The 21,651-nt window shown below is 42.8% G+C and overlaps 1 protein-coding gene across 2 annotated transcripts in view; it reads right to left on the reverse strand.

Annotated features, from left to right (window-relative positions):
• The window catches only part of NECAB2 (N-terminal EF-hand calcium binding protein 2), a 234,914-nt gene that overhangs the window by 83,075 nt on the left and 130,188 nt on the right, over positions 1-21,651 (reverse strand). For both annotated transcript variants that reach the window (XM_070760554.1, XM_070760553.1), the window contains one exon: positions 17,320-17,417. In XM_070760554.1, the coding sequence (XP_070616655.1) occupies positions 17,320-17,417 (98 nt within the window). The remainder of the gene's footprint in view (positions 1-17,319; positions 17,418-21,651) is intronic.

Genomic DNA, 21,651 nt, shown 5'->3' on the forward strand with positions numbered 1-21,651 from the left:
TTGAAGATATTTGGACTTCAACTCCCAGAATTCCCCAGCCAGCAAATGAGTTGAAGTCCAGATGTCTTCAAGTTGTCAAGGTTGGGAAACACTGGTCTAGATGACCTACAAGATCCCTTCCAACTCTGTGATTCTGTTAAATATCAGAAAATAACAGTTGATAAATTTATTTATTTATTTATTTGTTTGTTTGTTTGTTTGTTTATTAGATTTGTATACCGCCCCTCTCCAAATTAGGATATAAAAATACCACCAGCATTAGACTAAATGAGCATCGAATTCAGAGCTGGGTTCCTACAGGTTCTAATCGGTTCTTTAAAACTGTTATCAACTTGGTTATGATGTCGCTGAGCTAGTTCTGCTGGTGTCTCTGTGGGCGCCGCCGTGTTGGAAGCTAATTTTTGCTTATGCACATGAGATTTTTAAAATTGCAGCGGGCATGTGTGTGATGTGCGCACACATGTACGACGTGACTCTGAGCGAGCCAGCAGCAAAAGGATCCAGAACCCAACCTGGATATAATTATACTAGAGTGCTAGTTTTATTTATTAAATTTATATGCCACATACTAACCTGGAGGATTATAATGCAAGAACTGCTTAGCTAGATGTCTATGGAGATTCTCACTCAACCAGGCTTATAGTTGTCTCAAATGTGCTTTTCCAAAAGGCAACCAGACTGATTTTTTTCCATGAGGAAGAAGGAGGAGGAAGAGGAAGATGAGGGGGAGGAGAACTGTGGGGTCCTTGGTGCTCTCTGAGCCTGGCTGTTTTTTTGCAGATGTTTCATTACCCACCTAGGTAACATCATCAGAGCTAGAAGGGAGTGTGGTGTGTGGAGAGGAGGAGGAGGGACATCTCCTTCTTTCTCAAGGGAAAGACAGTCCAGTTGCTCTTTGAAAAAGTACCCTTGAGACAATCCCTTAGCTAGCTGAATGATAGAGATTCATCTAATCCAGTGCTTCTGAAATAGTGGGGCGCCTCCCCTGGGGGGGGGGGCAGAGCAATGCTTTTCTTGCTGCAGAGAGTAGGGGTATTTTGCACTGAACAACGGCACAAAGCACAGAGCAGGAGATATGAAGTGCAGGTAACAAACTCTTCAAAGACACCATAGAAAAATATTTAACAGGGATGAAAAGAAAGGAGGAGAGAGAAGGAGATCATGAGACATGAAAGCTAAGATGAGGAAATGTGACGAAGCATAGGTAGTGCTTGGCTTCACTGTGATTATGCTGGAAGACAAGGAATCATAGAGTTAGAAGGGACCTCCAGGGTCATCGGGTCCAACCCCCTGCTCAATGCAGGATTCATCAAACTATCCCAGAAAGACGACTGTCCAGTCTCTGTTTGAAGACCTCCAGTGAAGGCGAGCCCACCACCTACTGTGGCAAACTGTTCCACTGGTTTATCACCCTTTCTGTTACAAAGTTTTTTCTGATATCTAATCTAAATCTACTCCATTGCAGCTTCATCCCATAGTTTCTAGTCCTTCCATGTGCTAATGAGAACAATGCTGATCCCTCTGCTCTGTGACAGGATCCTTCGGATATTTGTAGACAGCTATGAAGTCTCCTCTCAGTCTTCTCTTTTGCAGACCAAACATCCCTAGATCCTTTAACCATTCCTCATAGGACAGGGTTTCCAGGCCACTCACCATTCTTGAGTGAATATGTTTATTGTGTCTGAAAATGTTCGCAGCGGACAGCATGAAGCCAAATAAATTAAGGCATCACTTAAACACATTACACCTCAATCACGCTGATAAGTCGCTTGAATTTTTTAAGCAAAAACTTGCCGAACATTGCAAACAATAGTCCAGGTGGAGAATTGGGAGGGATGCAAAATGTTTACTTCTTCCTGTGTGTGTGTGTGTGTGTGTGTGTGTAACAGATGTGATGTATCTGCATCACATCTGAAGTCACCAGATGTGCTGGAAGGGCACTAACTTGTCTCCACAGTGGCTCTCCTTGGGACAGTCCACTAGCAGGGTAGGAAGACAATGACCTTTTCCTGATGTTGCTGTCTAAAACTGACATACCCAGCAGCAGACTGGTTATCTCTGAATGAGACGGCTTAATTTTCCCATCCTGATTAAAGTGTGTTTTTCCCATCTTCTCTCTTTCCATAATTTCTCTCTCTTTCTCTCTCTCTTTTTGAAAAACAGAAACCCCTTATGCCAGAAAGCTTTCGTGGTACACATGCCTGAACATCCATCACCTTTGAAACCAGCTATGCTGAAGATATAAGCCCAGTCACAGAAAGCACCAACAGCAAATGCCTGCTTTTAATTTCAAATAGCACCTATAGAAGGGGTAGCAAGTTGTGTTAAATAGAATGCTTAAGGTGATGGAAAAATTAGTAAGAGCTCAGCATTAATATTTATGGATATTTCTGGCAAGTGACCCGACACTCTTTGCTCCTGAAATATGCATGAGTAAGGTCCTTATGCTAGAATTGCTGTGGTCTGGAAAACATGCACCCAGCAATTATGAATAGCAAACAGAATGCAGCATTGCTACAATCGATAAAATAAAATAAAAAATCAAGGTGTTCTCACACAACATCTGCCACTGAAAGTTGGAATGGAGTTTATAGGCCATGTAGCTGCTCTCCTATCTAAACCTTCCTTTTGGTCATTTGTATTTTTAAAAATTTAAAAACCCTTCTAAAGCCAAATCATGTAATTTCACAGTTGACTGTGATGGTTTTTAGTGGACCTCCCATTAGTCCTTTCCTTTCCTTTTTTAATCTTCCTTTCCTTTCCCTGTCCCTTTTTATTGTCTTCCTCCTTTCCTTTCCTTTCCTTTCCATTTTCCCTTTCCTTTCCTTTCCATTCCTTTCCCCTTCAAGTCGGTGTAGACTCCTAGCAACTGTCTGAACAAATCCTTGAAATTTCCTGTACATTTCTTTAGTCTTTGATATTCACAACCAATCAAGAGTTGCTGGGCTGCCATCATATGTTCATCAGTTCAGTTACTGACTGTTCTGTCTGGGTCACTCCGGAAGCTGTGACCAACCCAAAAAGATAAGCCAGACACACCGGTTGAATCCAAACACAGTTTTATAATGGTAAAGAGAAAAGAAGCCAACAGAAAATGTCCTTACAGGTCAGGAAAGCACTGGAACTCCAAAAGAAACATGAAAGCAATTGTTCTTACAGAAAAACAGGATCCTTAATGCCAAACGAGGCTGTTGAGCTAACAGACACAAACCTCCCACCGGTCTTCAAGACTGCTGGGCCACGAGCCAGGAACAAAAACGCTGAGAGAAAATGCAGATAACACCAACTCCACTTTGATAACACTCCACGCTGCCGAAAGGGTTCGCATGCCTTATAAACCCTTCCCTGCTAATGAGGACCACACCCAACATCCAGTTGCTCCTCATTCAGCGCTGATAATATCTACGCAGTTGAGTTCTCCTTTGATCTATGCATCTCTGTCGCATACTAATGATAGCTTGTGCTTCGTCATCCAGGGACTCCAGGGAATCCAAGCTGCTTACTTGAGATAGCCCTTCCCCAGGGCTCCCAGGCCTTGCTTCATCGTCACTTTCTTGACCGCTGTCTCCACTGTCTGGCTGCAAAGAACTCTCCCCTCCGCTCTCAGACTCCCCCGGGCATGGAGCCAGCAGAGATGCAGCTGGTCTTTGATCTGGCTCAGGCTGAACCACAACACTGACTATCTTCCAAGTTGCTACCTGCACACTGTTGACTCATATTCAATTGGCTGTCCATTAAGACTCCAGGATCCCTCTCACATATATAGCCTGGTATCATCCAGTCTATTCTAGAGCAGTGACCCCCAATAGTTTGGGCAGCAGGGCCCAGTTCTGTGGAGAAATGTTTTTCCGTGGACGGGAGAAGCCGTGGTTTCACATGCTGCCTACATCTCATGGATGGGGCTTCACATATTGCGCAGCCTGGTTTCTGACATGCTGCAGAACAGGATTGGTCCATTAAACAGGAAGCTACTCCATGATTACCATATTTTTTAGAGTATAAGACACCTCTTTTTCTCCCCTTAAAAGAGGCTGAAATTTGGATGCATTCTATAGTCTAGTGTAGCTTTTTGGAAGCTTTCCTGCCTAACCCCAACAAGGTGCTACCAATCTTCCCAGCTCTTTCCAGCTTTCAGAACTTTTTTCATTGCTACTCCCTCCGAAGAAGGTTTTATCCAGCTCTAAGTCCTTGCGGGCTTGTTTTCATTGCTACTGCCTCCGAAAAAAGTGTTTTCAGCCCTAACGAAGTGGAAGTGATGTGCCGGTGCCTGGAGGCTATTGAGGCCTGGATGGGTGTCAACAAACTCAAACTCAACCCAGACAAGACGGAGTGGCTGTGGGTCTTGCCTCCCAAGGACAATCCCATCTGTCCGTCCATTACCCTGGAGGGGGAACTACTGACCCCCTCAGAGAGGGTTCGCAACTTGGGCGTCCTCCTCGATCCACAGCTGACATTGGAACATCATCTTTCGGCTGTGGCGAGGAGGGCGTTTGCCCAGGTTCACCTGATGCACCAGTTGCGGCCCTATTTGGACTGGGAGTCATTGCTCACAGTCACTCATGCCCTCATCACCTCGAGGTTCGATTACTGCAACGCTCTCTACATGGGGCTACCTTTGAAAAGTGTTCGGAAACTTCAGATCGTGCAGAATGCGGCCGCGAGAGACGTCGTGGGGCTTCCTAGATTCGCCCACGTTTCTGCAACACTCCGCGGCCTGCACTGGCTGCCAATCGGTTTCCGGTCACAATTCAAAGTGTTGGTAATGACCTTTAAAGCCCTACATGGCATTGGGCCAGAATACATCTGGAACCGCCTTCTACCGCACGAATCCCAGCGGCCGATAAGGTCCCACAGAGTTGCCCTTCTCCGGGTCCCGTCGACCAAACAATGTCGTTTGGCGGGCCCCAGGGGAAGAGCCTTCTCTGTGGCGGCCCCGGCCCTCTGGAATCAACTCCCCCCAGAGATTAGAACGGCCCCCACCCTCCTTGTCTTTCACTAATTATTCAAGACCCACCTTTGTCGCCAGGCATGGGGGAGTTAGGATATTCCTTCCCCTAGGCCATTACAAGTTATGTATGGTATGTTTGTGTATATGTTTGGTTTTTATAATAAGGGTTTTTAGTTGTCTTATTAAATTGGATTGTTACATGTTGTTTTTTATCATTGTTGTTAGCCGCCCCGAGTCTGCGGAGGGGGCGGCATACAAATCCAATTAATAATAATAATAATAATAATAATAATAATAATAATAAGTTGCTAACGATCTTCCTGGCCTGCAGGATTTTTTTCATTGCTACTCCCTCCAAAGAAGGTTTTCTTTAAGCCCTAACCAGGGGATAAAATGATGTGCTGAACCTGATCTCTGGTAAAGAGATTTCCCCCCACTATTTCCCGCCCCAAAAAACCTAAGGTGCATATTACTATTATTATTATTATTATTTATTAGATTTGTATGCCACCCCTCTCTGAAGACTAGGGGCGGCTCACAACAGCAATAAAAACAATATAGCAGTGGAACAAATCTAATATTAAAAACATATAAAACCCTATCATTATTTAAAAAAATCAAACAGCACATTCATACCAAACATACAACAAAGTATAAAAAAGCCTGGGGGAAAGGTGTCTCAACTCTCCCATGCCTGGCGGTATAAGTGAGTCTTGAGTAGTTTACGTATTATACTCTGTTGCGTCTTATACTCCCAAAAATCTGCTATATCATGAGCTGCTGATACTCACTGGCCTGTGGTACAGATGGGCATTCTCTGTGGGATGCCCATTTTCTGGACCAAACTTCTAAGAGAGATTATATAACTTCTCAGCTGCCCTCATTCTTCACTGACTGATGCAGTACTTTTACAGATTTTTTTAAAAATGGGTTTATTTAGCAACATAAACACCATAGGCACTTCCTTGACTGAAAAGGGAAAGAAATAATATAATATTTATGATCTTCCTTGCCAGGATGGATTGCTTAAGATGGAGCACTGACCTGTAAAGGTGGCTCTCTAGATTTCAGGGGCAAAGTCCCACAGAGCAGGACGTGGTCATGCCAGGTCCAAGGAAAATGAGAAGGCAACCAAAGACATATAAACTAATATTAGAACATGGGACCTTGGAGGTTTTCTGAGATAAGCTTCGATGAAGCTTGCTGGGTGATGCAGTGAAAAAGCTTGTGTTCTGAAAGGGTTCTGGAGAACTGGTAGAGGAAATTTTAATAGTTCGTAGAACTGGTAAATACCACCTATGACTGGTCCCGCCCCCATCTATTCTCTGCCTCCCCAGTCCTAGTTGAGGAGGGAATGGAATTTTTGCAGTATCCTTCTCCTGGAGTGGAAAGGGAATGGAGATTTTGCAATATCCTTCCTGGAGTGAGAAGGGAATGGAGATTTTGCAGTATCCTTCTCCTGGAGTGGAAAGGGAATGGAGATTTTGCAATATCCTTCCTGGAGTGAGAAGGGAATGGAGTTTTTGCAGTATCCTTCTCCTGGAGTGAGAAGGGAATGGAGATTTTGCAGTATCCTTCTCCTGGAGTGGAAAGAGAATGGAGATTTTGCAATATCCTTCCTGGAGTGAGAAGGGAATGGAGATTTTGCAGTATCCTTCTCCTGGAGTGGAAAGGGAATGGAGATTTTGCAGTATCCTTCCTGGAGTGAGAAGGGAATGGAGATTTTGCAATATCCTTCTCCTGGAGTGAGAAGGGAATGGAGTTTTTGCAGTATCCTTCTCCTGGAGTGGAAAGAGAATGGAGATTTTGCAGTATCCTTCTCCTGGAGTGGAAAGGGAATGGAGATTTTGCAATATCCTTCCTGGAGTGAGAAGGGAATGGAGTTTTTGCAGTATCCTTCTCCTGGAGTGGAAAGAGAATGGAGATTTTGCAATATCCTTCTCCTGGAGTGGAAAGGGAATGGAGATTTTGCAATATCCTTCCTGGAGTGAGAAGGGAATGGAGTTTTTGCAGTATCCTTCTCCTGGAGTGGAAAGAGAATGGAGATTTTGCAATATCCTTCTCCTGGAGTGGAAAGGGAATGGAGATTTTGCAATATCCTTCCTGGAGTGAGAAGGGAATGGAGTTTTTGCAGTATCCTTCTCCTGGAGTGGAAAGAGAATGGAGATTTTGCAGTATCCTTCTCCTGGAGTGGAAAGGGAATGGAGATTTTGCAGTATCCTTCCTGGAGTGAGAAGGGAATGGAGTTTTTGCAGTATCCTTCTCCTGGAGTGAGAAGGGAATGGAGATTTTGCAGTATCCTTCCTGGAGTGAGAAGGGAATGGAGATTTTGCAGTATCCTTCCCCTGGAGTGAGAAGGGAATGGAGATTTTGCAGTATCCTTCTCCTGAAGTGGAAAGGGAATGGAGATTTTGCAATATCCTTCCTGGAGTGAGAAGAGAATGGAGATTTTGCAGTATCCTTCCTCTGGAGTGAGAAGGGAATGGAGATGTTACAGTATCCTTCCCTTGGAGTGAGGAGGGAATGGAGATGTTACAGTATCCTTCCCCTGGAGTGAGAAGGGAATGGAGATTTTGCAGTATCCTTCCTCTGGAGTGAGAAGGGAATGGAGATGTTACAGTATCCTTCCCCTGGAGTGAGAAGAGAATGGAGATTTTGCAGTATCCTTCCCCTGGAGTGGAAAGGGAATGGAGATTTTGCAATATCCTTCCTGGAGTGAGAAGGGAATGGAGATGTTACAGTATCCTTCCCCTGGAGTGAGAAGAGAATGGAGATTTTGCAGTATCCTTCCCCTGGAGTGAGAAGGGAATGGAGATGTTACAGTATCCTTCCCCTGGAGTGAGAAGAGAATGGAGATTTTGCAGTATCCTTCCCCTGGAGTGAGAAGGGAATGGAGATGTTACAGTATCCTTCCCCTGGAGTGAGAAGGGAATGGAGATGTTACAGTATCCTTCCCCTGGAGTGAGAAGGGAATGGAGATGTTACAGTATCCTTCCCCTGGAGTGAGAAGGGAATGGAGATTTTGCAGTATCCTTCCTCTGGAGTGAGAAGGGAATGGAGATGTTACAGTATCCTTCCCCTGGAGTGAGAAGGGAATGGAGATGTTACAGTATCCTTCCCCTGGAGTGAGAAGGGAATGGAGATGTTACAGTATCCTTCCCCTGGAGTGAGAAGGGAATGGAGATGTTACAGTATCCTTCCCCTGGAGTGAGAAGGGAATGGAGATGTTACAGTATCCTTCCCCTGGAGTGAGAAGGGAATGGAGATGTTACAGTATCCTTCCCCTGGAATGAGAAGGGAATGGAGATGTTACAGTATCCTTCCCCTGGAGTGAGAAGGGAATGGAGATTTTGCAGTATCCTTCCTCTGGAGTGAGAAGGGAATGGAGATGTTACAGTATCCTTCCCCTGGAGTGAGAAGGGAATGGAGATTTTGCAGTATCCTTCCCCTGGAGTGAGAAGGGAATGGAGATGTTACAGTATCCTTCCCCTGGAGTGAGAAGGGAATGGAGATGTTACAGTATCCTTCCCCTGGAGTGAGAAGGGAATGGAGATTTTGCAGTATCCTTCCCCTGGAGTGGAAAGGGAATGGAGATTTTGCAGTATCCTTCCTGGAGTGAGAAGGGAATGGAGATGTTACAGTATTTTTCCCCTGGAGTGAGAAGGGAATGGAGATTTTGCAGTATCCTTCCCCTGGAGTGAAAAGGGAATGGAGATGTTACAGTATCCTTCCCCTGGAGTGAGAAGGGAACGGAGATTTTGCAGTATCCTTCCTGGAGTGAGAAGGGAATGGAGATGTTACAGTATTTTTCCCCTGGAGTGAGAAGGGAATGGAGATTTTGCAGTATTCTTCCCCTGGAGTGAGAAGGGAATGGAGATTTTGCAGTATCCTTCCCTGCAGTGGAAAGGGAATGGAGATTTTGCAGTATCCTTCCCCTGGAGTGGAGAGAGAATGGAGATTTTGCAGTATCCTTCCTCTGCCATGCCCACCAAGCCATGCCCACAGAACCAGTAGTAAAAAAATTGAATCCCACTACTTCATGGAGTGAAGGGTTATTTATACCTTCTCTTGGGCCTTGCCCTTGAGCTTCCTATTCCTGTGGCAAGGGCTTGTAGTTTATTGGTTGCTGTAGGGGTCATAGGTTTTCTGAGTCAAACCTGAGTCAAAACCTTGTAAGTGTTCTCTGTCAAGCTTGGTTGAAGCCTGCTGGGTGATGCAATGAGGAGGATTGTGTTCTGAAAGGGTGTTGGGCAATTCCTGTAGTGTCTTAATGGCTGTGCCTGGTTTGGATCTTGAGTCAGGGCTAATCCCATCCCCATGAGGCTGGAGGTCTTTTGTCTTGTAGATAGGTTGGCCTGATCCTTCTCAATGGGCACCAAATATCAACTGGAGGCAGCAGGCTGAAGCTCTGAGTTTCTGTCTCCCTTAAGATTTCTCTTTCTCTTTTAGGGGAAATATAATGTTATAACTTCTGCCACTGCAGAAGTTGGTGATAAATTAATGGCTTGCCACACTAACTATACGAGACCTGATTTTTGTGGGAGCTTGGGAGGGGTGAATTCCAGGAGGGAACGGATACAACTACAAAGCATTCTTTCAATCACATTCTACCGGGGCGGAAGTGAAGAAAAGACTGTGTCATGCTGGCACAATTTGTATGAACAACGTGACAAGTTTGTGGGTGGGGGACAAGGGATGTGAACATTTAACTGAGTGAGAGACTCAGATCCAGGTTCCCTGGTGTAGGTGCCAGCATGGCTCCGGAAATAAATTGCAACTCTGAGGAATGCTCTGACTTAGATTTTGATTTAGTTCCGATATTATCTGGAACCTTGACAATTCTGCCTTTTAAAAGTATTTCCTAAAATTATTATTTTTATTATTATTATTTATTAAATTTGTATGCCGCAGACTCGGGGCGGCTCACAACAGCAACAGAAAACAATATATAATACAAATTCAATAATTAGAAAGCTAAAAACCCATAATTTAAAAAACATGCACACAACATACCATACATAAACAGTATAGGCCTGGGGAAGATATTTCAATTCCCCCATGCCTGACAGCAGAGGTGGGGTTTAAGGAGTTTGTGGAAGGCAAGGAGGGTGGGGGCAGTTCTAATCTCAGGGGGGAGCTGGTTCCATATTTCATTCTTCTAGAAGAGGGGTGATGATGGCTAACTTTCTACAGTTGCATACAGCTCTCAAAACATCACCATTTTCAATATACAATACATAAACGTCACCACTTCCAATAAGCAATACATAAACATGACTAAGTAAAAAAAGAAATGCAAAATGATGCATATATCCACATATACGGCATGGCACAGGGAAACAAAACAGTCAACTTTGGATGTATACATCTGCATGGCAAGAAAAACGAATCTTGTGAGTTTACCAGATGGATGGCATCATTTCCTGGAAATATCCAGCAGCCATAATCCTTGGCAGCCTAGCCTCAGTTTCTTCCATTCTTCTCCGCAACACATTTGCCACAGCTAAACGGCACGACTGGTGCTGCAGCGAGGGTTACCCCACTTTAACCGCAAACATGTGGTTTTCTCAAATGGAGGCCATGCATAAAAATAAAATAAAATCCTGCTTCGTAAAAGACGTTGGGTGTGAAAAAAGGAGTTATTTTAGAGTTTGCTCAGCAGATCTAGGGGAGGGGGAGGAGGGGAGAGAATGTATAAAAGAGTAACTAAGGGGAATTGAACTTGAACATGATTTTATTGCTGACATCATTCCAGTGGAAAAGCTGCAAATATGAAACTATATCTTCAGAAACGTATGTTCTTACAATCCAGGGATAGGGAACCTCCAGATGTAGCACAAGCAACCAGGAGAAATGCTGAGGAATTAAATTAAATATACAGGATAGCGTTTCAGGATCAGAAGTGGAATTCAGTCAATTTGGACCAGTTTGAACACTGCACCAGAGGTGGGTTCCTACCAGTTCAGACTAGTTCTATAGAACTGGTAGTGGGAATTCCCCCCTCTCGCCAAACCAGCAGCAATGACCAGCTGGACACCCCCCAAAACCGGTACTTCAGCTTGGAATCCATCCACCGGAGATAAATGTATGCAAAAATAACACTCTGCACATGCACAGACCCGTTTAACCCGGGAGTGATGTGTTAAACATGCACTTAGAAACATAGAAGATTGATGGCAGAAAAAGACTTCCTGGTCCATCTAGTCTGCCCTTATCCTATTTCCTGTATTTTATCTTAGGATGGATATATGTTCATCCCAGGCATGTTTAAATTCACTTCCTGTGGATTTACCAACCACGTCTGCTGGAAGTTTGTTCCAAGCATCTACTGCTCTTTCAGTCAAATAATATTTTCTCACGTTGCTTCGGATCTTTCTCCCAACTAACCTCAGATTGTGTCCCCTTGTTCTTGTGTTCACTTTCCTATTAAAAACACTCCTGAACGTTATCTTTAACCCTTGAACATATTTAAATGTTTTGATCATGTCCCCCCTTTCCCTTCTGTCCTCCAGATCAGTGATTTTCAACCTTTTTTGAGCCGCGGCACATTTTTTACATTTACGAAACCCTGGGGCACATTGAGTGGGGGAAGGGTGGGGGCTAAAAAAAGTTTGGACAAAAAAATCCTCTCTCTCTCTTCCTCCCTTTTGCTCTATTTCTCCCTCCCTCCCTCTTTCTCTCCTTTTCTTCTTTCTCTCTCCATCCCTCTTTCTTTCTCTTCCTTCCTTCCTCTCTTTTTTGCTCTCTTTCTCTCTCCCTCCCTACCTCCCTCTATGTCTTTCTCTCTCTCCTTACCTCCCTCTCTTTCTCTCTCTCTCTTGCTTTCTCTCTCTCTCTTGCTTTCTTTCTCTTTCTTGCTTTCTTTCTCTCTCTTTCTCTCTCTCTTGCTTTTTTCTCTTGTTTTCTTTCTCTCTCTCTTGCTTTCTCTCTCTCTCTTGTTCTCTTTCTCTCTCTCTCTCTTTCTCTCTCTCTCTCTTGCTTTCTTTCTCTCTCTGAGCTTCGCGGCACACCTAACCATGTCTCACGGCACACTAGTGTGCCGCGGCACACTGGTTGAAAAACACTGCTCCAGATTATACAGATGGAGTTCGTGAAGTCTTTCCTGATCAGTTTGATGCTTAAGACCTTCCATCATTTTTGTAGCCCGTCTTTGGACCCCTTCAATTTGATCCATATCTTTTTGTAGGTGAGGTATCCAGAACTGAACACAGCATTCCAAATGTGGTCTCACTTAGCATTCTATACACTTCTGGTGAGACCCTGAATCATTAGGGAAGGTAAGTAAAACTCACCCCTGCACTGCACGCATGCGCAGACGTAGCCTGTGAGCGAATTACCATGGGTTTTTTTTACACCACATGCATGTGCAGATGGCGTGCACAAGCAAATTGCCATGTTTTCTGACACAGGAATGTACACTCACTTTTTGATTTTGGATGAACCGATTGTTAAATTACGTGAAGCCCACTTCTGTTGAGGATCCAATCTGAGGCAGTGATGGGGACCAATGATTTATTCTTCCATGCTTTCGGGCTTGTGCTGGAGCCCATTGTCAGGGAATTTCTTTCTCTCCAGAATATGCACTGATATGTGTATTTATATCTTTCTTGGTTGATTGTAGCTTTTAGTTGTTGATTAAGATGTTAATGGTGCTAATTAAGGCAATTATTAACACTCTAATCAGCAACTAAAAGCTACACATAACCAGGAACTACTTAAATACAATGTGTAGAAGAGCCCAGTGCACATATTCTGACGAAAGAGAGAGAGAGAGAGAGAGAGAGAGGTTCCCTGGGATGGGCTCCAGCACAAGCATGAAATCTTGAAAGAATAAGAGAAGAGCATATCTTGTTTCCCCTGTCCTTACCACTTTCTATGGGGGGGGGCAATAAAAAGCATCCTGTCACGTTGTATTACTGGGTGATTTGGAGGCATTACAGGAAGGAGACAGGAAGGCTGCACAGAAAGTGACGAGGATTGCAGAAAAGATTATTGGGAGTTCACTTCCTTCTTGCCAAGACATGGCATGTAAGAGCAGTTTGACCAGGGTTCACAGGATTGTCTGGGACTCTATACACCTCTTCACAACCTGTTTTCCTTGTTACCTTCTGGGAGGAAGATTTGTGGTGTCCGAAGCAGAACCTACGGGACCGCCTTCTGCCGCATGAATCCCAGCGACCGGTTAGGTCCCACAGAGTTGGCCTTTTCCAGGTCCCGTCGGGGGCCCAGGGCAAGAGCCCTCTCTGTGGGGGCCCAGCCCTCTGGAATCAGCTCCTTCCAGTGATTTGCACTGCTCCCACCCTCCTCGCCTTTCGCAAGAGCCTCAAAACTCATTTATGTCACCCCCTTCTCCTGTCTATGAGATGTAATGTGTGGTTGTGAATGAGTTGGCTGACTGATTTTAATTATATATGGGATTTTTAGTAGTAATTTTAATTAATTAGATTTGTTGTTGTGCTGTTTTTTGTATCCCTTGAGCCGCCCTGAGTCTTCGGAGAAGGGCAGCATACAAATCTAATTATTATTATTATTATTAATAATAATAATAATAATAATAACAACAACAATAATAATAATAATGTTGTGGTTGGAAGATAGGTTAATAGATGCTCGCAGGCGCAGGTTTATGACGAGAAGGGAACAACTGCGCAAGTATTATAGACGATAAGGGAGAACACCTGTGGCTGGGGCAATTAGGCTAATGGGGCTGCTGATAAATTGCCAGCATCGCTGAGAGCGTGCATGGGAGATTATCTGTTTGGAGAAGAACGAGTGTTGTTTGATTTGGACTGTTCCAGGATTTACAAAAACCTTTTGGATATTTCACAGTTAAGTACAGTTTGTGGACTTTTGAAGGGGGGTGGCTGTGACGCCTTCACAGCTGCCTGTATCTGCTCTGTTTTGTTTTTTGCTTTTCACAGCATTCCAGACTTGTGGTTTGTGGGAGAGCACTTTGGCTGTTTAAAGTGCATGTGTATAATACTTTTGTTTTGATAAATGAACTTTCTGTTTACTTTACAACAGCGCATGTGTTTGAATTTATATTTATGACTAAATTGGGGCTCATAACGTGAAGCCCGGCATAACAAATAATAATAATAATAATAATAATAATAATAATAATAATAATAATAATAAGAAGAAGAAGAAGAAGAAGAAGAAGAAGAAGAAGAAGAATAGGAACAACATCCAGATTCAGCCACTGTTTTGTTCCATATGGTATCAACCTTGTGAACTCCCAAGACTCTTTTTTTCCGCCATGTATTCTAAATTCTCTCTCTCCTCCCTCCCCCCCGTGTGTATGCGTATGTGTATGTAAATATAGTAGTAGTGGGTTACTATCGGTACGGTTAGGGATGGCGCACCGATACCAAAAGTTGAGCTGTGCGCACAACTTTGGTCATCTTGCATGCACACATGCTTCTCTGAGTGGGATTTTGTTTCTGCGCATGTGCAGGAAGCACAATCTTGCGAGGGGATGCACACACGAGAAAGATTTTATCATTTTTTTTGCTTCTGCGCATGTGTGGAAGCAAAAAACCCACTGAAATCTCTCTTTCACGCATGTCCCCTCGAGCAATTTTGGTCCCTGCGCATGTGCAGAAGCATACATCAACTACTCAAGGTGTTACCCCACCAACTAATTTGGATGTTACAACACAGCCAACCAACCCGGTTGTAGCAGCTGAGCCAGCACTCCACACACACACACCAGTATTTATAGAAGGACAGCAGCTCCGACCACACTTTGTTCACCCAAAAACAAAGCCGAAAGCACCAGCCTGAAGATGACGAGTGGTACCTTGTGGAAATGTCGCCAAGATTCTATCAATCTTACACAGGAAAAGACCCAAATACACCAAGACCTACATATCTACACCCGTGAAAATCTACAAAAACAAATATCTTACCTCTACCAGCATTTATAGAAGGACGGCAGCTCATTACGGGATTTGAACTTGCAGCCTTCTGCATGTAAGGCAGGATTTTCATGGGTACGGGTATAAAGGTCTTGGCATGTATGTGTGTTTGTGTGTGTGTGCGTGTGCATTTGTATAACATATTTTGCTGATAATGAAAAGGAAGGGAGACTAATATACTACTATAGATCTATTTTAGGCTTATTTGCCTTCATCAGGTAGCCACACCCTTACTGGGATTTGAACCTGGAGCCTCTGCCTTGTAAAGCAGAAACCTTAGCCATTAGACTACAGGCTCATCTCCTATATCAGCTTGTACCAGGGAAGGGTGATGTGTGATTTTTTGTGGAGTCATCCTGGTATATTGAAGGAGCATCGCAGCTTCCCTTTTGCTTCCTACCTTAGATGAAAATCTACATACAGTATATAGTGCCACCCTTTGTTTAGCTTATATCCTTTAGCGCTAATTACCAAGGCTCTTTTATGAGCCCCCACCCCCCAGAAAATCATTGTCACATGCCCCCTTCAAAGCAACAAACAATCGGCAGTCTTTTCAGGGTACAAAGGATAAACACCAATTAAAAACGGTTGCACAAGCACTTCACAAATAAAACAAAGTGTAGCAAAGATTTTAATAAAGTAAAACTAATAGGCCATTTCTGGAACATCGCATTGGGATTAGAAGTGAAAGCAAAAAATTTAAAAGAGAGAATTTCTTTCTAGAAGATCCGTTTAATGAAGGAGAGAGAGAAAGAAAAAAACCCCCCTCAGAGCTATATCAAACATAATTCCACATTTTCCTCTATTAATTTATTTCTTCAAGGAGAAAAGAGAGAAACCAACACACTGCTCAAAGTTTAAGACCAGCTGTTCCACATAATTGGAAACTATTTTTTTTCCAGAAATGAATAGCCAAAGAATATAATTTGCCACTGTCCAGAAGAAGAGACACCACTTTTTAAATCAGGGGTGCCAAACTCAAGGCCCACAGGCTGGCCCTGGCCCACGGGGTGTTTAGATCTGGTCCATGGGGAAACAGAAACAGCGGAAGACCAGCCCGCAGTGGCAGAAGGTTAGCAAAAGAAACTAAAAGCAAAACAAAACAAAAGGAGGAATGTTTTCCCTTTTGCATTTGAGCATGCAAGGAGGGACAGGAAAGGAGAAAAGGAACGAGGAACGACAAAGAAAAAGATGGGAAGAGAGCGAGGAAGGAAAAGGAAGGAAAAGGGGGAAGGAAGAAGAAAGTAGAAGGAGGAGGGAAGGAAAAAAGAGTCCATCAGGAGATGGGTGGCTTATAAATCTAAATCTAAATCATTAAAATAAAATAAAATAAAATAAAATAAAATAAAATAAAATAAAATAAAATAAAATAAAATAAAAAAATAAAATAAAATAAAATAAAATAAAATAAATAAATAAAATAAATAATAAAATAAATAAAATAAATAAAATAAATAAAATAAATAAAATAAATAAAACAAATAAAATAAATAAATAAATAAATAAATAAAATAAAATAAAATAAAATAAATAAAATAAAATAAAAAATAAAATAAAATAATAAAATAATAAAATAATAAAATAATAAAATAATAAAATAATAAAATAATAAAATAATAAAATAATAAAATAATAAAATAATAAAATAATAAAATAATAAAATAATAAAATAATAAAATAATAAAATAATAAAATAATAAAATAATAAAATAATAAAAAATAAAATAAAATAATAAAATAAAATGAAGGGAATTCCTGCCTTAGCCCTTGGCCATCAGCAAAAGACATGGCTCTTCTAGAGGACAAAGGTTTGGTCTCATTTTCCTCCACTAGAGACAATGAATCCCTCAGCCCCGCTTGGGCTACCAGATGTGCCCCTGACATGAGTGATGGAGGCTGACCTGAGATCAAACACAACCCTAATGTGGCCCTCAAAATTTGACACTCCTGTTTTTCTCTTCATCCTTCACCATTTTAATTCTAAAACTATCTGCATTCTGGCCCATCAGAATAAAATCTCTGTGTTAGCTTGGACTTGACTTTACATTCTTATGATGTGTTTTTTTTCTCCCACTCAGTAAAATTATTCTTATTTGGGACAGATCGACCCAACACTTAAACCCGTTTCACAAAGCTGAATGTGGGGGGTTTTTTTTTGGGGGGGGGGGAAATATTAGCAAGTTCAATGCAGGTCCCTAGAATTGCAGGCAAAAACTACACCAGTTTAATTGTGGTAATTTGCATGGGGCTAATTTATTTGTTTGCAGAGAGCTTTTAATCAGAGTGCTACCTCTTCTGATTGTGTTGGTGCACAATTATGATTAATTGCACGTTTAGTGTAATAATGCCATTTTGTGTTTCTGTTCTAAAAGGTGCTGTTGCGTCATTGGATACAAGTTGGTAGTTTCCAGTGTCGGACAAATTGTGGGTAACTGTTTATTGACAACTCACCCGTTTTGTGTAGCCCATGGCCTTCAGAATGGAGAGATTGAGTGTTTCCAGGGATGCTAAGACATCTTCATAATCCCCCATATGGTCAGCAAAGTAATCTAGAGACCGGGAAGAGTAAAGGAAGAGGGGGAGATTAACAGACCATTTCAAAGATTGCTTCAAGGTTCAGTTATAATAACTTCTGAAAGATTAAGCAGGCAACCTCTCCTAGTCAGGGCTCTAATGGCTGACCATGAAAAGCCAACAGCTCTGCCTTCCACCTTATTAGCAAAAACACTAGTAGTAAATCGCTGGCCCTCATCTTAGAAGGGAAGGAAGTGTTAGGGCAGAATTGAATGATATTTTCAGCCAGCTTGAGGCATGAAACTGAATGTTGCTCTTTTCCAACCATGAGCTGTTCTCCCTCCCTGCATATTTCTCCCTCCACTTCTGCCCTTCTTTTTCCTTCCTTCCTTCCTTCCTTCCTTCCTTCTTTCCTTCCTCCACTTCTACCCTTTCTTTCTTTCCTTTCTTCCCCCCTCTCTTTCTTCTTTCTTTTCTCTATTCTTTCCTCCCCTCCTAGATTCATATCCTGCTTTTCAGGCAGGAGCAGGTGGTATACATATGTATGTATTTCTACCCTTCCTTCACCTTCTCATTTCCTTCTCTGTTTTTTCTTTCCTTTGTTTTTCCTGCCTCCTTCTTTCCTTCTCTCTCCCCCTCCTACTCTCCATATTTATCCCTCCACTTCCTCCCTTTCCTTTCCTTCTTTTCTGTTTCTTCCCTCTATTTTTTCCTTCTCTATCTTTTCCTCCTTCCCTCCCTCCCTCCTTCCTTTCTTCCGCTACTTCCTCTCTCCCTCCTTTCTTTCCTTCCCTCTGTTCTTTCCTCCCTCCCTAGATTCATATCAACCCCCCTGCGGAGGTTGTGAACTCCCCTACTTTGGACACTTTCAAGAGGAGATTGGACTGCCACTTGGCTGGGGTGCTTTAGGAGTCCTGCTCAGGCAGGGGGTTGGACGATGACCTGCATAAATATCCTGTTTTTCAAGCAGGAGTAGAAAGCTATGTGTATGTATCCAGTGAAGGGCTACCAATTTTTTTACTACCACACTGTGGGCATGGCTTATGCAGGACACCCTGCATTCTCTTTCAACATTTTTCAATGCAAATTGGGTGCTCTGGGGTGGAGGTCCATTTTTGCTACCCTACTGCGTTCCCCCCCCCATCCGGGCAGTAGCCCACCCCTGTATGCATCTATTTCTATCCTACACATGCTACTCAATTCAAAAAAGGTTCTGAGCAGCTCTCACATTATACAAACATAAAGTAAAAAGAAGGCTAAAATTAAAAGTAAGGAAAATAAAACTCATGACAACAGGCAGACCCATCAGCCTTCGAATTGGCAGTGTACTAAAGGGGTGGAGAGCTTCTGCCCTTTAGGATCAACCTTGCTAAAGGTGTGTTCTTACAATGCAGGCACAGGCAACAAGGAGAAATACTGGGAGTTGCAACTCCATAACGTCTGAAAAGCCACCTCCTGCTTCATAGAGGTTGAAGTTGTGAGGAAAGAGTCTAGCTTAATCCAAGTTTCAACCTTACAAGGCATAGGAAAAAGTGACTTACAACCAGTCCTTGCATTAAAATCAAAGATTGTGATTTGTTTAATACACAAAAGCAAACAGGACAAAGATACAAAAAAAGGACAGGATACCATACCATTAGGTCGCACAACTGCGAAAGTCAACAGGACAGTTGACATTTATGTCTTCTATGTAAAATACAAACGTATGCACAGAGAGATTCATGAATATATTACTAATAGATAGACAAACTACAAATTGTAACTATGTACATATGTAAAGGTTATATAAGTAATACTTAACCTTAGTTGTTGTCTTTGAAGGTATGTCTGTATATGTCTTATATGTTTATATGTATGTTATTTTAATGTATACATCATTTTATTTAAAAAAATCAAGGGTTGTAAAATGTATTGACAAAGGTATCTTTTTCTTTTACGTATACTGCACAAAGACAAATTCCTTGTGTGTCCAATCACACTTGGCCAATAGAGCATTCTATTCTATTCTATTCTGTTGAAAAAGCAAGCAGTAAAGGAATAGGAATCTGAAAAGGCAGAAGCTATTAATTTTTAAAAATGTGAACACATTTTCTCCTGTACATTTTTTTTGAAAACATGAGGGTTGAAAAAAGTGTGTTTATATGTGTGTATGTCTGCCTGTCGGTCTGTGGAATTGCTTGTCATTCAGGGCACTTTCAAAGGTATGCCTGGTCCCCACTAGAAAAACACCCCCTCCCCCACTATACAGATGATCCCTGACTTATAACAATTCAATTAGTGACCAAAGTTACAATGGCATCGAAAAAAGGATTTACGACCATTTCCCACACTTAACGACCATTGCAGCATCTCTATGGATCCCATGATCAAAACTCAGATGCTTGGCAATTGGCTCCTGTTTATGATGGTTCATGTGATCCCCTTTTGTGACCTCCCGGACAAACAATGTCAATGGGGAAAGTCAGATTCACTTAACAACCGTGTTACTAATTTAACAAGTGCAGTGATTCACTCAACAAACGTGGCGAGAAAAATAGCAGAATGGTGTAAAACTCGCTTAACAAATCTCTCACTTAGTCACAGAAATTTGGAGCTCAGTTGTGGTCATAGGTTAAGGGCTGAGGGTAGGACAAGAAGCAATGGGTGGAAACTGAATAAGGAGATAAGCAACTTAGAACCAAGGAGAATTTTCCTGACAGTTAGAACAATTAATCCGTGGAACAGCTTGCCTCCAGAAGTTGTGAATACTCCAACAATGGAAGTTTTTAAGAAGAGGTTGGATAACCATTTGTCTGAAGTGGTGCAGGGCAGTGATGGCAAACCTTTTTTTTGGTTCGCGTGCCAAAAGGCTGTGTGTGCATGTGCTAGCATGCACGCACATGCCCACACCCATTCCCTCCCCCCCATGCATATGCGAGTCTGCGGAGAGGGGCGGCATACAAATCTAAATAATAAATAAATAATAAATAAATATGCACCCCCGTGCTGTCCCTGCACCTGCGCACAGACCTCACTGAAGCCTGGGACAGTGAAAAAAACAGCCAAATGGGCAAACCAGAAGTTTGGAAAAATGGACTTCCAGTTTGCCCATCATGCTGTTTTTCACACTCCAGAGCCTTCAGGGAAGCTTCATGAAGCCTCTGGTGGGTGAAATGGCCTTCTGCAAGGCCGAAAATCAGCTGTCTAGCACACGCATGCATGCTGGAGCTGATATAGGGCAATGCCTCACGTGTCCTCTGACATGGCTTCACATGCCACCTGTGGTACACATGCCATAGTTTTGCCCTCATGGTGTAGAGTTTCCTGCCCTGTAGGCAGGGGTGGGCAGCAGGCAGGATGAGGTGGAACACAGTTCCACCAGTGGAAATGAAGATGCATGTGCAGCTCCAGCTGATCGGCGGCTGTCACTTCCTGGATTACTGGTCTGGGATGGGCTCTCCTTTTTCCCCCTGTTGCTGCTGCTACATCTGTGCTCTTTGCTTTTTTCCTCTTTCCTCCTTCCTGGCCTCGGACGAGCTTCCCTCTCTCCTGCCTGGCTCCCCTCCAGCCTCACATGGCCACCTCCCACCTGAGGTGCAAGCAGAAGGCGTGGGTGGAAGGGACGCTGGCAGTATTTATGCTTCTGGCAGCACCCGTTCACCTAGCTACCCAGCCTGAGGTGGGGAATGTGACTCAGGAAGGAGAGCGCGGGAAATGCGAAGCAAATCGTCACCCCAGCGAGTGACACTGGTAAGGTTGTAGTTCAAGGACTTAACAGTTCACTTGAATGATGATGATCGTTCAAATCACTCCCACCTGGTCACATGGCCAGCAAGCCACTCCTACCCAGTCACATGACCATTAAGCCACACCCACAAAATAAGCCACACCCACAGTGTGGCAGTAAAAATTTTGGCTGCCCATTACTGCCTGTAGGTGTTCTGAATTAGGCTGGAATCAGCTGACTGTTAATAATAATAATAGCTTCTCAGACGGTTAATTTTCAAACAAATAACACTTCTTTTATTTCTTCCACTTCAATCCTAGTAAATTACAGTTCCGTTACAGAGAAGAATACTTTCAATTCTTTTAGACTGGGTACAAGGTTATTTATCTTTCTAATTAGCTCACTGACTGCTTAGAATCATTCTCTTATCTCTGAGCCGGTTTCCGTTGATCACAAAGCAATAAATCATACAATAGAAAACTCACTTATTCGAGAGTGAAGGCAATAATCACCATCTTGGCTTGGTTTCAATTTGACGAAAACTTCCGTCCACTTCCGGAAGT

Source organism: Erythrolamprus reginae, chromosome 9 (assembly GCF_031021105.1).
Source record: "Erythrolamprus reginae isolate rEryReg1 chromosome 9, rEryReg1.hap1, whole genome shotgun sequence".
In the NCBI taxonomy this organism is placed as follows: Eukaryota; Metazoa; Chordata; class Lepidosauria; order Squamata; family Dipsadidae; genus Erythrolamprus; species Erythrolamprus reginae.